Source organism: Sapajus apella, unplaced genomic scaffold (genome assembly GCF_009761245.1).
Source record: "Sapajus apella isolate SASKATOON/1434 unplaced genomic scaffold, GSC_monkey_1.0 scaffold595, whole genome shotgun sequence".
Classification (NCBI taxonomy): Eukaryota; Metazoa; Chordata; class Mammalia; order Primates; family Cebidae; genus Sapajus; species Sapajus apella.
Genome location: NW_022437521.1, coordinates 23,894 through 40,250, shown reverse-complemented (window position 1 = coordinate 40,250; position 16,357 = coordinate 23,894). Strand labels below are relative to the sequence as shown.

The window sequence follows — 16,357 nt, the reverse complement described above, 5'->3', positions numbered from 1 at the left end:
AAAAAAAAAAAAAAAAAGGCTGTTCCGTATTTTACAAAGTGGAACTATTTTCTTCCAATATTTTTAGCATTTTATTTTTAGTTGAACTTTTTTATCACCTGAAGTTTATTTTAGTGAACGGAATGTATCAAGAATCTAGTTTCAGCTAGGCACTGAGGCTCACGCCTGTAATCCCAGCACTCTGGGAGGCCAAGGTGGGTGGATCATCTGAGGTCAGGAATTTGAGATCAGCCTGACCAACATGGTGAAACCCCATCTCCACTAAAAATAGCTGGGCTTGGTGGCGTGTGCCTGTAATCCCAGCTACCAGGGATGCCGAGGTAGGAGAATCACTTGAACTTGGGAGGAGGAGGTTCTGGAGATCACACCACTGCACTTCAGCCTGGGTAACAAGAGTGAAACTCACTCTCCAAAAAAAAAAAAAAAAAAATCTAGTTTTATTTTTTCTTCAAATGGCTAATGAGGTGCCCTAACTCCATCTGTTGACAGTTCGCCTTTCCATTCTGATTTATAACGCTGACTTTATCTGGTACTATATTCTCACATGTGTATTGGGTTTATATCTGGACTCTGTTATGTTCCACAGACCTATCTATACACGTCATGAACTTCTGTTGCCAGCTCTGAGTGAGTCTGTGCTGGGTTCCCTCATTTATCCACCAAATACTCATTGAGTACCTACGATGCAACAGGCCCAGTGCAGGAATACGGAAACACACAACATAGACAACATACAAGTGAATCAATAACGCTACAACTTCAGATAACAGTAAGAACTACTTCAACCATTAAACCTGCAGAGGTGATCCTGACCAGAAGCTGGGGAGTGGGAGTGGTGTTAATCAGATCAACAGAAAAGGCATCCCTGAAGGCATATCTGAGCAGAGAAGTGAATGATGAGAAACCAGCTGTGTTAGGAAGGAAGAAAGGGAATGAGGATCACAGTCTTATGCTACAAACTTATTACTCTGTATTTTCAGAAATAAAGGTAGGGAAAAGGATTGGCTCATTTTATCAATACCACATTTAGAAGAAATGATAAGAGAATTTTCAGGAGAATCCCCCATACACATACCCTTTTCTTTTTGTACCAGCTGATCCAGAGACTCCTTGAGAACGGAAGACCTCATGGTGCACATGTTATTGCAGTGCTCCAACATCGGGTAGGGCATCACTGCACTGGAGAGCCGATTTCGGTGCAGGAAGCGCAGTATCATTGACGAGTGAACACCAAGTGCCTCCTTTGACTCTGAAAATATGTCTATGAAACCTAAATAGACAAAATCCGTTTTCGGCATTTTGGGGAAGCCAGAGCAGTTTCCATATCCCCTGCCTGGTGTCTATCTGAACTGGCTAAGTTAAAAGCAGTCATTAACAATCTTCATTGGCATTTTCAGTTTGAATCATTTAAAATTCTAAGTTAAGTTTTAAAGAAATGAACCAGTAGCATTCTGAACTTAAGAATTAATTTAGGCCAGGCATGGTGGCTCATGCCTGTCATCCCAGCACTTTGGGAGGCCAAGGTGGGCAGATCACCTGAGGTCAGGAGTTCAAAACCAGCCTGGCCAACATGGTGAAACCCTGTCTCTACTAAAGATACAAAAAAATTAGCTGGGCATGGTGGTGGGCGCCTGTAATCCCAGCTACTTGGGAGGCTGCGGCCGGAGAATCACTTGAACTCGGGAGGTAGAGGTTACAGTGAGCTGACATCACGCCACTGCACTCCATCCTGGGGAACAAGTGCAAAACTCCGCCTCAAAAAAAAAAAAAAGAATTAATTTTAGTTGACCAGAATTTTAGAACTCTTAGAACAATGATTATTTGTTTCAATCCAAACTTCAAAAATGTATAAGCACTTAAACACTAAGTTTTTAATGAAGTCTTGCATATAGATTATGGGGTAGAAATAAAGTTCAGTGCATTAAGAGTAAAAGCATAACTGCTTCTATACTAAGATGCTAAGACAATGATAATGACAATACAATCACTGCCATTACCACAATTTCCAATGGCATTTTACAACCAGTAAGGTGTCTGCATGTACATCACATCATTCCTTCCCCCAGTAAGGTGAGGGAGAGACACAGAAGGTACAGGTGGCCCTTTTAACCACTGAGGAAAACGAGGCTCAGGTGACACACCAAGATGTCAACTGATAATAGAGAACACCCCCCATGGGGCCATTAGTGCAGGCTGGCAGAGAGAAAGCAGGGCGGCAGGAGTGGGGACCATGGGCATTTAAGCCACTTCCTCATGTAACTTACCTGTGCCTTCAGGACCTGCCCAAGCCCAATCACGAATATACCACTTCCATCTGATGATGGAAAGCTGCTATGCACGACTCACTCCATGGCCAGATGGGTCAGAAAACTCCCAGTTCATGAAAGGCAGTTCAGGTCACAAGGTAACTTGGTGACCCACAGTCAAATGCTCAGTTTCTACCAAGGCCCAGTCACAGGCCAAGAGCTGTCTCTCAAAAGGAGAGTGGTTATCTGCAGAAGATGGTAGGGCCTTGCTCCAAAATCCTAATGGCTTCCGCTGTGATTCACCTATAGGGTCGGCCAACGGCTCCAGACAGCAGCTCTGTCTGCACTGACATCCCAAGCACCACTGGATCTGCTGAATCATTATCACCCAAGTGGCAGAGGAGCTTGCAAAGCAGCCTGGGCCTGTTTGCAGAGCCTTCTCCTGTTCTGGACCCCACTTAACACTAGCAGCCTTTTGGGTCACTCGATAAACAGGCCAGGGTAACATATCCAAATGAGAAATGCGTTGCCTCCAAATCCCTGTCGGTCCACTAGGCATTGTGCCTCTTTCTTTGTTGTCGGAGGGGCCAAATCCAGCAACTTACCCTTTACCTTAGAAGGAATGTCTCCATAGGCCCTACACCACTGGACCCCTAAAAATTTCACTGAGGTAGAAGGTCCCTGTATTTATTTCAAATTTATTTACCACCCCCTGGCACACAAAGGTGTCACCAACAAGTCCAGTGTGTTTGCTACTTCTCCATCACTCAGTCCAATCAGCATAATGTCATCAATGTAAAGGACCAGCATGATATCTGGTGGAGGGGAAAAGTGACAAAGGTCTCTGCAAACAAGATTGTGACACAAAGCTGGAGAGCTGATATACCCCTGAGGTAAGAGAGTGAAGGTATACTGCTGGCCACATCAGCTGAAGGCAAATTGCTTCTGGTGGGCCTTATGGACAGAAATGGAGAAAAAGCCATTTGCCAAATCAATGGCTGCATACCAGGTACCAGGAGGTGTGTCAATTTGCTCAAGCAATGAAACCACATCTGATACAGCAGCTGCACTTGGAGTCATCACTTGGCTAACCTTAAGATAATCCACCGTCACTCTCCAAGATTCATCTGTCTTCCGCACAGGCCAAATAGGAGAGCTGAATGGGAACATGGTGGGAATCACCATCCTTGCATTGTTCAAGTTCTTGATGGTGGCACCCATCTCTGTAGTCCCTCCAGGAGTGTGATATTGTTTTTGATTTACTATTTTTCTAGGTAGGGCCAGCTCTAATGGCTTCCATTTGGCCTTTCCCACCATAATAGCTCTTACCCTACTGGTCAGGGAGCCAATGTATGAGTTCTGACAGCTGCCAAGTCTGTCTATTCCAACTATGCATTGGGTCCCATTCTTTCCCAATCAATGCCCTCATTTTAACAGTAGATACCTACTGAGGCTGAGCATGCAGCTTTAACTACAGGTCAGTCACTCAAATGCTATGAGCTTGTATCTGATTTTCCACAATTTCAGCACTTTGTCTAAAGGAGATAAGACTCTCATCTAGGGCAATTTTTGGAAGATGTGAGGCTAAGGTATGCATTTCTGTAGATAAAATCCCTGAGCTCATCCTTTCCTTTCATCATTTTGTCCAGCAAACTTAGGAGCACCAACCAATTAAATGGCTAACTCCAAAAACTCCAAAACCAACTAAAGAAATCCATCCTTAAAACTCTCTTCCTCTAGAGCCCCTTCTGGTACCAAAATCTCCATTAGTCACCGTTCTCCAGAGGGACAGAAATATAAATATGTGTATATATAAAAGGGAGTCTATAAAGGAGAATGAGCTCACACAATCACAAGGCAAAGTCCCATGATAGGCTGTTTGCAAGCTGAGGAAGAAAGAAGCCAGTAGTGGCTCAGTCTTTTTCTTCGCTGACTCCACAGTAATACCTGAGCTTCATATTTATGATACTGCTGATGCTGCACTGATTTGCTCAAAACCCATGTGAAAAAACAGATCTGGTGCAGCTGCTCACGCCTGTAATCACAGTATTTCAGGAGGCCGAGGCAGGTGGATTGCCTGAGCTCAGGAGTTCAAGACCAGACTGGGCAACATGGCAAAACTCTATTTAAAAAAAAAAAAAGTACTTGTTCAAGGCCAGACTGGGCAACATGGCGCAACCCTATTTTTAAAAAAAAAAAAAAAAAAAAAAGACTTCATATGCTGAAACATTTGGTAAATTAATTTAGTCTTCAGTAAATGAATTCCAAGCCTAATGAATTAGGAAAAGGTGCTGTCTCTTTTTTAAATGCTTAAGCACCAACACCATGAGATACAAAAGGAACTCATTTTAGTGTAGACAAAGGTTAGACACTAAAACATCCCACCACCAAAACAACTTCAGCTTACAAAGGTGCATTCCAAGACTGATAAATTGAGTGCTGATGAAAACTTTTGAGTAGAAGTCCTAAGTCATAAGCCTGCTATGTAAGTGCCTTGAGATTTGAACCCTGAAGTTTTCTCAGTCTAATTTCCCATTTTACCACAGTTGCCCAGCACAACAGTACACTACAAATTATCTGTTGGTGGATTCCCAGGTCTCAACCCCTTTGCTTTCCTGCCTAAAACTGTCTGAGGTGTCCAAATAAAGCTCCTCTGGCTAACCACATGCTGGTAATGCAAAAGTGGAGCAATATGTAAACGCTAAGATATAAGCTAGCTGAAGATAATACAGGCCAGGCATGGTGGCTCACGCCTGTAATCCCAACACTTTGGGAGGCCAGGACGCGTGGATCACTTGAGGTCAGGAGTTCGAGACCAGCGTGGCAAACATGGTTAAACTCCATCTCTACTAAAAATATAAAAATTAGCCAGGCGTGGTGGTGGGTGTCGGTATTCCTAGCTACTTGGAAGGCTGGGGCAGAAGAATCTCTTGAACCCAGGAGGTGGAGGCTGCAGTAAACAGAGATCCCCTTGCACTCCAGCCTGGGTGACAAGAGCGAGACTCTATCTCAATAATAATGATAATAATTTTAATTGCCATGAGACCAGGGAAAAAGTTAACGTGTATAAAAATTACATAATTAAAGACAACCTGAAGGAGAATGGAAATGCGCATTTGTTTTTTTCAGATGGTCTCATTCTATTACCAAGGTTGGAGTGCAGTGGCGCCACCTTAGCTCACTACAGCCTCAACCTCCTGGGCTCAAGCAATCCTCTTGCCTCAGCATCCGGAGTATCTAGAACCAATGGTGCACACTACCATGCCCTGATAACTTTTTTAAGAGATGGGGTTTCACTATGTTGCCCTGGCTGGGCTCAGATTCCTGGCTGCAAGCAATCCTTTTTGGCCTTCCAAAGTGCTGAGATTACAGGCATGAGCCACCATGTCTGGCAAGAAGTATATATTCTCCTTAATATATGGACACTATCCTTCCCTTGCTGAATAAATCACTCAGCAGTAAGCCAGAGGGTCAAGTGCAACCAGATTTACACTTATGTTCTATGAAATCTATTTTGCCTCCATTGCTGCCCTAAGTATTTTGACACCAAGCACACAGAGCAGGAAAAGTTCTGAGACGAAGTAAACCAAGACAAAAAGGAAAATGTACAAAGTGTTTTTCTCTTTCAAACACAACTGTCTTCTCACTGGAAAAAAAAATGTTAATTTTATTACGATGCTGTCTTTATATAAGTCTGAGCTCCCAAAAGAAACCATAAAAAAACACAGGCCATGTCTTTTCATATGCACCATGTAGAAGCTCATTGTTTAATTTTAAGCTTTTTTTTTTTGGAGTTAAGTTTTTTGGGACGGAGTTTCGCTCTTGTTACCCAGGCTGGAGTGCAATGGCGCGATCTCGGCTCACCGCAACCTCCGCCTCCTGGGTTCAGGCAATTCTCCTGCCTTAGCCTCCTGAGTAGCTGGGATTACAGGCACGTGCCACCATGCCCAGCTAATTTTTTGTATTTTTAGTAGAGACGGGGTTTCACCGTGTTGACCAGGATGGTCTCGATCTCTTGACCTCGTGATCCACCCGCCTCGGCCTCCCAAAGTGCTGGGATTACAGGCTTGAGCCACCACACCCAGCCCTTTAAGCTATTTTTATTCTTAAATTTCTGAATATAGTAGTCCTCCCTTATCCACAATTTCAGTGACCCGTGGTCAAAAGCCCCAAAACAGTTGAATATGGTACAAACAGATATTGTGAATGAGACAGAGAGGGAGAGAAAAAAAGAGGGGCCACATTCTTGTAATTTTTATTACAGTATATTGTTATAATTATTCTATTATCAGCTATTGTTACTGGCCTCTTATTATGCCTATTGTTTACATTAAAGTTTATCCTAAGTATATACATATATCAGAGAAATATGTAGTATATAGAGGGTTGGGTACTATCCTTGGTTTCAGGCATCCACTGGGGGTCTTGGAACATCTCCTGCATGGATAAGGAGGGACTACTGCAATAGCTTTCTAAGAAAACCACTAAGTGCTTAGCACATGCCAAAAAAACATGTGCCAAATGTGAGGACACTGCAGAAATAAGACAGAAGGTCCCTGGCCTCGTGGAACTACGGTATAGGAGTGACGACAAACACTTCACTAATAATTGAATAATGAATTGATCAATTACAATGGTAATATGTTGCAAAAAAGAAATGCAGGATCCTATGAGAGTGAACACTGGAGGCCAAAGGCGGCTTCTGCAGAGGGTGAAATAAAGAGATGTATAAGGAAGGCAGCCTCGGACCAGTGTTCATCAAGTGGTAGAAGCACTGACACCACCGTACTGGGGAACGAAGATGACTCTACTGAATGTCAATTCAGATCACGTGCCTAACAAATACTGTTGGGGGAGTTTATTGCATGTGGCCACAATTTTGCCTCATTTCAATCAGCAGTATAGCAAAGTTCATTTGGGTTCTAAGAGAGCACTCAGATGAAAGCCTCACCTGGAACAAGAGAACAGGCCTGTAGTTGTCTGATGATGTGGCTCAGTTCCCCCTGAAGATTAGCTCCACTGGAATTCTTGAGGGCCTCCAACATGTTCTCAGCATCAACTGTCCCATCACCCTCGGCATCAAACTGGGCAAAGGCCTACAAGATAAGAGATGCAAGAAAATCAGGGCTGTTCCAAGTAACTTTTTCTTTTATTTACAATTCTCAAGACCAGTGATTTATTTATTTTTGGTTGCAGGGGGAAGGGTCCATATATATCAATCAAAGATAAATTTAGAATAGGAACTCACTGTGCTTTGTAGGATGTACGTATACAGGTACACAAAGAGTATACGTGTGTATACACAATTTAATCTTATTGGTATTCCAATCTATATTCCAAGAGAGTAACCATTTAGTAATCCAAGAGAGTAATTATTTAGTAAGCCTCCTCCCCACTAAATAATTTCAGAAGGAAGCAGCCACTGTAAAACTTTTCAACTGGTTGCAAAGTGCCAAAATATAAAGAATTGACTTAGAATACCACCTCAAGTTTAATTGGACTTTTTCCTTTTTTTTTTTTTTTTCTTTTAAGACGGAGTTTTGCGCCTGTCGCCCAGGCAGGAGTGCAATGGCACAACCTGGGCTCACTGCAACCTCTGCCTCCCGGGTTCATTCAATTCTTCTGCCTCAGCCTCCCGAGTAGCTGGGATTACAGGTGCCCACCAGCATGCCTGGCTAATTATTTTTTCTGTATTTTTAGCAGAAATGGGGTTTCACCATGTTGGCCAGGCTGGTCTTGAACTCCAGACCTCAGGTGATCTGCCCAACTCAGCCTCCCAAAGTGCTAGGATTACAAGTGTGAGCCACCGAGTCCAGCCGGGCCTTTTCTTTTAAACACTCTTTTGGACACAAGAGCTAACTTGGTTTATCTGTTTCACAGCCCTGTTTTCACTAACCTTTAAGTGTAATCAAACTTGCCCCTTGCCCATGTTGGACCATCTGGGGAACTTGGTACAGTAGAAATCTGGTTTTAATCTGCTCAATCAATACTCTGCTATGTGATCTTATGTAAGTTTCTTTACCTCCACAAGCCACAGCTTCTTGATCTGAAATATCAGGCAAATATTGTCAAACTCACAGGCTGCTGCCAGGATTAAGTAACATCTGAACAGAGCCCAATAAAACACAGCTCCCCTTCTCCTTTCTAGCCTCACCCTCTCGTGTCCCTGACCCCTTTCCTTCACATCCTGCAAGACTTACCTCACTTAGCAGCTGCCCCTTCTCCCCGGATTTCAATCCCTTCCTCAACAATGCCTTCTGTCCTCCTGCTGATACACTCACTCACACATCCCCCTCACCATGCAGTACTTCAGGGGCCTTCCGGCCTCCTTTCCAGGTAACCCTCTCTCTTTCTTAAAACTCCTGCTTTTTATTTCTCTCCTCCATGACACAGGAAAACATCCCACTGAAGTTTCATGACTAACACCTATACCCCCATTTCCATCACAGACCCCTGGTCAATGCAGTGTTTAAGAGGAACAAATGCAAATTCCTGTATTTGAGTCCAAAAACCACGGGCGGAAATACGGTACGGGGAGCAGTGACTTAGAAGCAACATGGAAGAGATCATAGCATTCTTTTTGCCTCCGTTCAACCTGGCAAGATTATCCAAAATGTTAATAGGATCAAAGACTACACTAATCAAGGTATAACATTCAAAAGGAGAGGAGATATTATCTTGTTCTACTCTGACTAGACCTAATCGAGAAAGGTGAGTTTGGTTTTGAAGCTACACACTAAAAAGAAATGAATAGAAGAGATCAGAGGAAAGAAACCACATTAGAGAGAAAGACTAGAGAAACTGTGCCCTGTGGGGGAATTTTAAGTGTGGACAAAAGAGGCCTGTGAGTAACACAGTCCTGATGGGATGTAATGGGAAGGAGGGAAGCAGCAATTAAAATTAATGTCATTGGATAGAAGATAGAGGGAAATGTTCATCATAAAGGTGGACCTGTCTGTTGTCATGGGGTATAAAGATGAATTAAAAGGCCAGCCATGGTGGCTCACGCTTGTAACCCCAGCACTTTGTGAGGCCAAGGCGGGTGGATCACGAGGTCAGGTATTCAAGACCAGCCTGGCCAAGATGGTGAAACCCTGTCTCTACTAAAAATACAAAAAATTAGCCAGGTGAGGTGACAGGCACCTGTAATCCCAGCTACTTAGGAGGCTGAGGTAGAGAACTGCTTGAAACTGGGAGATGGAGGTTGCAGTGAGCCAAGATCATGCCACTGCACTCCAGCCTGGATGACAGAGTGAGACTCCAACTCAAAAAAAAAAAAAAAAAAAAAAAAGATGGGTTAGGAGGCTCTGGGAAGAAATGACTACCCTATCCCTCAAGGCTTCAGAGCAGCATCTGGACAACCAGCCATCAAGAGTGTTCACAGCTCAAAAAACTCATACTAAACAAACACATTTACCTCTGTTCCCTCCAAACCCCATTAAGACAATATTACAAAGAGATCTGGGGTATACGTGTATGTTTTCAGCATACAAACGAAGAATACAAGACACAACAGCTACCAAATTTTGGAAGCTCAGAAACAGGTGGATAAATAGTACCTGGTTGGTTGATCCAAGAAGGTGGAATTCTAATCTGAGTAGGCAAGGCTGAGAAGCAAGCTGCCCCATGCTGCAGGTTCAAAAAGACTTAGGGCCTGGTAGCAATCAGTGCTGTGGAAAGTGGATGTAAGTGGTAAAAAGGCTATTTTAAAAAGCAGAACTGGGCCAGGTGTGGTGGCTCATGCCTGTCATCCCAGCATTTTGGGAGGCCAAAGTACCTCCCAAAAGGGTAGATCACTTGAGGCCAGCCTCTACTAAAAATACAAAAAATGAGCCAGGCATGGTGGCAGGCACCTGTAATCCCAGCTACTTAAGAGGCTGAGGCAGAGAACTGCTTGAAACCAGGAGGCGGTAGTTGCAGTGAGCCAAGATCATGCCACTGCAATCCAGCCTGGGTGCTAGAGCAAGACTCTGTCTCGCAGAACTGATTGGATAAACGCTCATTTTTTTTTTTTTTGAGACGGAGTTTCGCTCATCACCAGGCTGGAGCGCAGTGGTGCGATCTCGGCTCACTATAACCTCTGCAATTCTCCTGCCTCAGCCTCCTGAGTAGTTGCCACTACGCCTGGCTCATTTTTTGGTAGAGACAAAGTTTCGCCATGTTGGGCAAGCTGGTCTGGAACTCCTGACCTCAGGTGATCCGCCTGCCTCGGCCTCCCAAAGTGCTGGGATTACAGGCCTGAGCCACCATCCGCAACCTTTTTTTTTTTTTTTTTTTTTTTTGAGAAACAATCTCACTCTGTTGCCAAGGTTGGAATGTAGCAGTACTATCAGCTCACTGTAACCTCAAACTCCTGGGCTCGAGAGATGCTCCTGCCTCAGCCTCTCAAGTAGATGGACTACAGGCATGTGTCACCACACCTGGCTGATTCTTTAATTTTTATGTAGAGAACGGGTCTCTTTGCTGCCTACGCTGGTCTCAAACTCCTGCCTTCAAGCAATTCTCCCACCTCAGCCTCCCAAAGTGTTGAGATTCTAGGCAAGAGTTGCCACGTCTGGCTCTAAATGATCTTAAGGAGAAACTGGACTTTTTGTTTTGCTTTGAGGAGAAAAGGGTGACAGTAGTGTTGCATGTCTTTTTTAAAGTGCTATTTTGGCCGGGCGCGGTGGCTTACACCTATAATCCCAGTACTTTGGAAGGCCGAGGCAGGTGGATCACGAGGTCAAGAGATCAAGACCATCCTGGTCAACATGGTGAAACCCCATCTCTACTAAAAATACAAAAATTAGCTGGGCATGGTGGTGTGCGCCTGTAGTCCCAGCTACTCGGGAGGCTGAGGCAGGAGAATTGCTTGAACCCAGGAGGCGGAGGTTGCGGTAAGCCGAGACCATGCCATTGCACTCCAGCCTGGGTAACGAGAGCGAAACTCCACCTCAAAAAAAAAAAAATTAAAATTAAGTGCTATTTTGTAGAAATACATAATGAAATATTATGTATGAAATGATCCAACATCAAGATTCGCTTCAAAATAATTCAGATAGGGAAAAGAAAAAGTAGGTGGAGTTTAGATCAAATCCAACTGGCCTCAAGCTGGTAATTGTTGAAACTAGCTAACTTTACTCTTATTTTTACTTTCTTATGTCTAAAATTTTCCAATTAAAAAAAGGCAGCTTTCCCTTTCCAATCTTGGCAGGAATCTGGGGGTGTATTCTCTCGAGAGCAGTAGGTGTGTGGACTAGAAAATACCAGGCACAGCTGAAAGTGAGAATACCACACTGAGAACAGGGGCACTGATGTTTACTCGCTACGCACGCAAGACTCAATCTTCCCCCAGGTTTCCCAGAACGCTGGCAGCTAGCCTCACAGCCTGTGAGCAGAAGACTGGAAAAGTACTACCTGGGGAACCTGATAAGCTCAGGGAACGTACCTACAGCCACCAGCACTGGAGATCTCCCAACGAAAGGGCCGGCCGGTTCATCTTACTGTGAGGCCGCCAGTTGACAGGCCAGAAACAAAGAGCACCCAGCTTTTTAGTCCCCCATTCTTTAATGAGTGGACAGCCCGGGACACCTGGACATTGGAGTAAAGCCTTAATATGAAACACAGAAAAAGCACCTAGGAGAGGCTGGGTGCGGGGGCTCACGTCTGTAATCCCGGCACTTGGGAGGCTACGGCCGGCAGATCACTTGAGGTCAGAGCTTCAAGACCAGCCTGGCCAACATGGTGAAACCCTGTCCCTACTAAAAATACAAAAAAATTAGCTGGGTGTGGTGACAAATGCCTGTAATCCCAGCTACTCAGGAGGCTGATTGCTGTGGCACAAGCATCGCTTGAACCCAGGAGGCTGAGGTTGCAGTGAGCTGAGATCTTGACACTGCACTCCAGCCTGGGCAACAAAGCCGGACTCTTTCTCAAAACAAAAAACAGAAACAAAACAAAAAGGCAACTAGGAAAAAAGACAGACTATGCAGAGAAAAGTAAACTTCAAAAGGATGATTAATAGCTTCAGAGAATATTTTTCTCAAAAAAATTTTTTTGAGATGTAGTCTAGTTCTGTCACCCCAGCTGGAGTGTAATGGTGCAATCTCAGCTCACTGCAACCTCTGCCTCCTGGGTTCAAGTGATTCTCCTGCCTCAGCCTCCTGCGTGTCAGGCCTCCAAGTGCAAGCCTGGACCCAGAAAGTCTAAAGTCCTGCCTGCCTCGGCTAATTATCCCCCACCCCCAGCCTGCATTCGCCTTTATCCCTGATCGCCCAGCTTCCCCCCACCAACATTAAGCTTCTAAACCCACCCTGCCATCTTAACTGTTAGTATGATAATGTGAATACTCCTCACCCCACCCTGCCATCTTAACTATTCTTAACCCACCACCATTGTAACTGAACTTGTGGTAATGTATACTCCTTGCCAGTACCCCTACCACTGTAACTGATCTTACTCCATAACACCCCTGCTCCCTCCCCAAAATATTTGCCCCAACCTGTACAACCAACTCCTATCCCACTGCCCTTCGCTAACGCCCTTTTCGGCCTTAGCCCACCTGCACCCAGGTGAATAAAGAGCCATGTTGCTTACACAAAGCCTGTTTGGGGAGGTCTCTTCGTTCAAAGCATGCGTTTTAACACCGGGTAGCTGGGACTACAGGCATGCACCACCACACCCAGCTAATTATTTGTATTTTTTGGTTGAGACGGACGAGTTTCATCATGCTGGCCAGGCTGGTCTTGAACTCCTAGCCTCAAGCGATCCACCAGCCTCAGCCTCCCAAAGTGCTGGGATTACAGGTGTGGGCTACTGCACTTGGCCAAAAAACATTTTTAATACCAGCTTTACTGAGGTATATAATTCACACGCTACAAAGTTCATCCTTTTAAAATGTACAACTCAGTAGGTCTTAGCATACCCAGAGTTGTGCAACCACCACTATCTGATATTGGAAGCGTGAAAGAACAGGATACTACTACTAATACCAGGATACTGAGAAAATTTTTAAAAGCTCTTGAAGGGAGTATAAATTAGTTTGACCACTGTGGAAAGCAATGTGGTGATTCCTCAAAGAGCTAAAAACAGAACTACCATTTGACCCAGCAATCCTATCATTGGGTATACACCCAGAAGAACAGATATCATTTTGCCATAAAGACACACGCACACAAATGTTCACTGCAGCACTATTCACAATAGCAAAGACACGCAGTCAACCTAAATGCCCATCAATGACACACTGGATGAAGAAAATGGGTGGTCCTTCAACACAAGTAAGGTAAAAAGACAAAAAAGAGGGCCAGGCGCAGTGGCTCATGCCTGTCATCCCAGCACTTTGGGAGGCTGAGGCGGGTGGATCACAAGGCCAGGAGTTTGAGACCAGCCTGGCTAACATGGTGAAACCCCGTCTCTACTAAAAATACAAAAATTAGCCGGGCGTGGTGGCAGGTGCCTACAGTCCCAGCTACTTGGGAGGCTGAGGCAGGAGAATCGCTTGAACCGGGAGGTGGAGGTTGCAGTGAGCCGAGATCCGCCACTGCACTCCAGCCTGGGCAACAGAGCAAGACTTCATTTCAAAAAAAACAATAAAAAGAAGCTATGGTAGTACATATATACCATGGAATACTATGCAGCCATAGAAAGAATAAGATCATGTCCTTTATGGGAACATGGAGCTGGAGGCCACTATCCTTAGCAAACTAATGCAGGAACAGAAAACCAAAGACTGCATGTTCTCACTTATAAGTGGGAGCTGAATGATGAGAACACATGAACACAAAGAAGGGAACAACAGACCCTGGGCCTACCCGAGCGGGGAGGGTCAGAGGAAGGAGACCAGCAGAAAAATTACTATTAGGTACTAGGCTTAGCAGCCAGGTGACAAAATAATGTGTACAACAGACCCCTGTGACACGAGTTTACCTATATAACAAAACTGCACAAGTACCCCCGAACCTAAAATAAAAGTTAAAAAAAAAATTAAAAAGCTCTTGAAAATTAAAATATCATAACAAAACAAAGATCTCAAAGGAAAGGTTTGAAGGTGAAGTTGACCAAAGTGTCCACAAAGTACAGCAAAAAGACCAGACTACGGAAACTAGGAGAGAAAAGCAAAGGAAAATCAGAGGACTAGTCTAGGAGATCCAACATCCAAATAACACGAGTTTCAGAAAGATGGAACACGGAAAAACGTACGGGAGGAACTCACTATCATTATGATGCAAGACAAGTCCCCCAAACTGAAGGCCATGAGTTCTGTGACTGCAGGGGCTGATCACCGTATTCAGTGAACCAAAGTGCATCACAATGAAATTCTGTAAGACTGAGAAAAAACACAAGTCCTACTTCCAGGGAGAAGAAACAGTTTCTATGTAAAAGGTCAAGAATCCGAAGGGGACTCAATCAGCAGCCACACGGAAGCCAGCCGGCAACGAAAGCAGTGATTTCATTCTGGGGAGTGCTCTAACCCAGAAGTCAATAGTCAGCCAAAATCCCATCAACTGTGAGACAGCAGAATAAAATCATTCTTACACATGCAAGGTCCTCATAAAATGAACTGCTTAATCCTCCCTTTTTCAGAAAGCTGCTAGAGGATGTAGCCACCGGAATGAAGAAATATGCCAAGACAGGACAAGAATGGGGTCCAAACAAGAGAGAAAATGAATCCCTAGGATGATGGAGCTTCTCAGATGACACCCACACAGCAGATGTAGAGAATAACAAATCTAGGTTAGGGCAGGTCAGAAGGCTTCAGGAAATACTTCCTTGAGAAGATGAAATTGACAGAATGTCCATGTGTTTAAACATATTGAATGTTTGTGTTAAGAGATTTAGACAACCGACAGATTATCTGGAACTAACTTAATGATAAAAGATCAAAAATTAAGGAGACTACAAGTACCTATTCAATTGTTAACTACCAAGAAAATTTTTAAAAAAATGTATAAGAAAAGAAAAGCAGGCCATGCCTCATGCCTGTAATCCCAGCACTTTGGGAGGCTGAGGTAACCACCTCAGCCACAGGAGTCCAGCAGTTCAAGACCAGCATGGGCAACGTGGCAAAACTCCTCTCTACAAAAACATACAAAAATTAGCCAGGCATGGTGGCACGCACCTGTAATCCCAGCTAGTCAGGAGGCTAAAGTGGAAGGATCACTTGAGCCTGGGAGGTTGAGGCTGCTGTGAGCAAAGATTGTACCACTTGTCCAGCCTGGGTGACAGAGCAAGACCCTGTCAAACGCAAAACAAAAACAAAAACAAAAACATGGTATTATATGGAACAGCAATGTTAAGAACGTAAGCAATCATAATAATGTAAACATCAAAGGGCGATCTAAACACAATGGACAGAATTGTAGTGGGAGAACAGGAGACGTGCCTGCATGGGCAAGGAAGGGAAGGGGAAAGACAACTCAAGCCTCGTGGCTGATGCTGGAAATAAAACAGGCAAAGCCTAACCCTGGAAAAAAATCACAAAGAACATAAATATACTACTTGGTAATACAGAGTTAAATACTCAAGAACCAGCTTGAAAAGTGATTGCTCTTGGGGAATGAGACACTGGGGCAGGACGGCAGGAAACCATCACTTCTTGTTCGTCTTCTCAGCTACATACTACGCACATGTGCAACTGATAAAAGTAAAACCCACAATTTTGTCCTTTTTTTTGAGTCACCAGGTTGGAGTGCAGGGGTACGATCCTTGGGAGGCTGCGGCACGAGAATCCCTGGAACCGGGGAGGCGGAGGTTGCAGTGAGCTGAGATCGCACCACTGCACTCCAGCCTGGGCGACAGAGACTCCATTTCCAAAAAAAAAAAAAAAAATATGTTAACAGTCGTAATAAAATGTTTTGTGTTTTCTTATTCTTGCTTATCTGTATTTTTAATTTTCTTAAAATCTACATATATTGCTTTAAAAAAGGAGAATTTTTAAACATTAAGAAATTTTAAGTACAACCCAAATACAAAAAGCGAAGCCAGTGGGGGAAGAAGGAGGCGGCACAGGGCGCAGCCTCCATCTTCCCTGCAGCCACGTTGTGACTGCTACAGTACCAGGTAACAGCTACTTCCCAACTTGTTCACATTACAGCGTACTGAGAAAGTAATGACATTTGTAAGACTCAAGG

The 16,357-nt window shown here is 44.2% G+C and overlaps 1 protein-coding gene across 1 annotated transcript in view; it reads right to left on the bottom strand.

Moving 5' to 3' along the window:
- Nucleotides 1-392: 392 nt before the first annotated feature.
- The window catches only part of LOC116546105 (zinc finger ZZ-type and EF-hand domain-containing protein 1-like), a 27,477-nt gene continuing 11,512 nt past the window's right edge, over nt 393-16,357 (bottom strand). Inside the window, exons 4-5 of the mRNA XM_032272451.1 lie at nt 7,198-7,342; nt 393-1,270 (exon numbers count right to left, since the gene is read on the bottom strand). Coding sequence (XP_032128342.1) covers nt 948-1,270; nt 7,198-7,342 — 468 coding nt within the window. The 3' untranslated portion in view covers nt 393-947. The remainder of the gene's footprint in view (nt 1,271-7,197; nt 7,343-16,357) is intronic.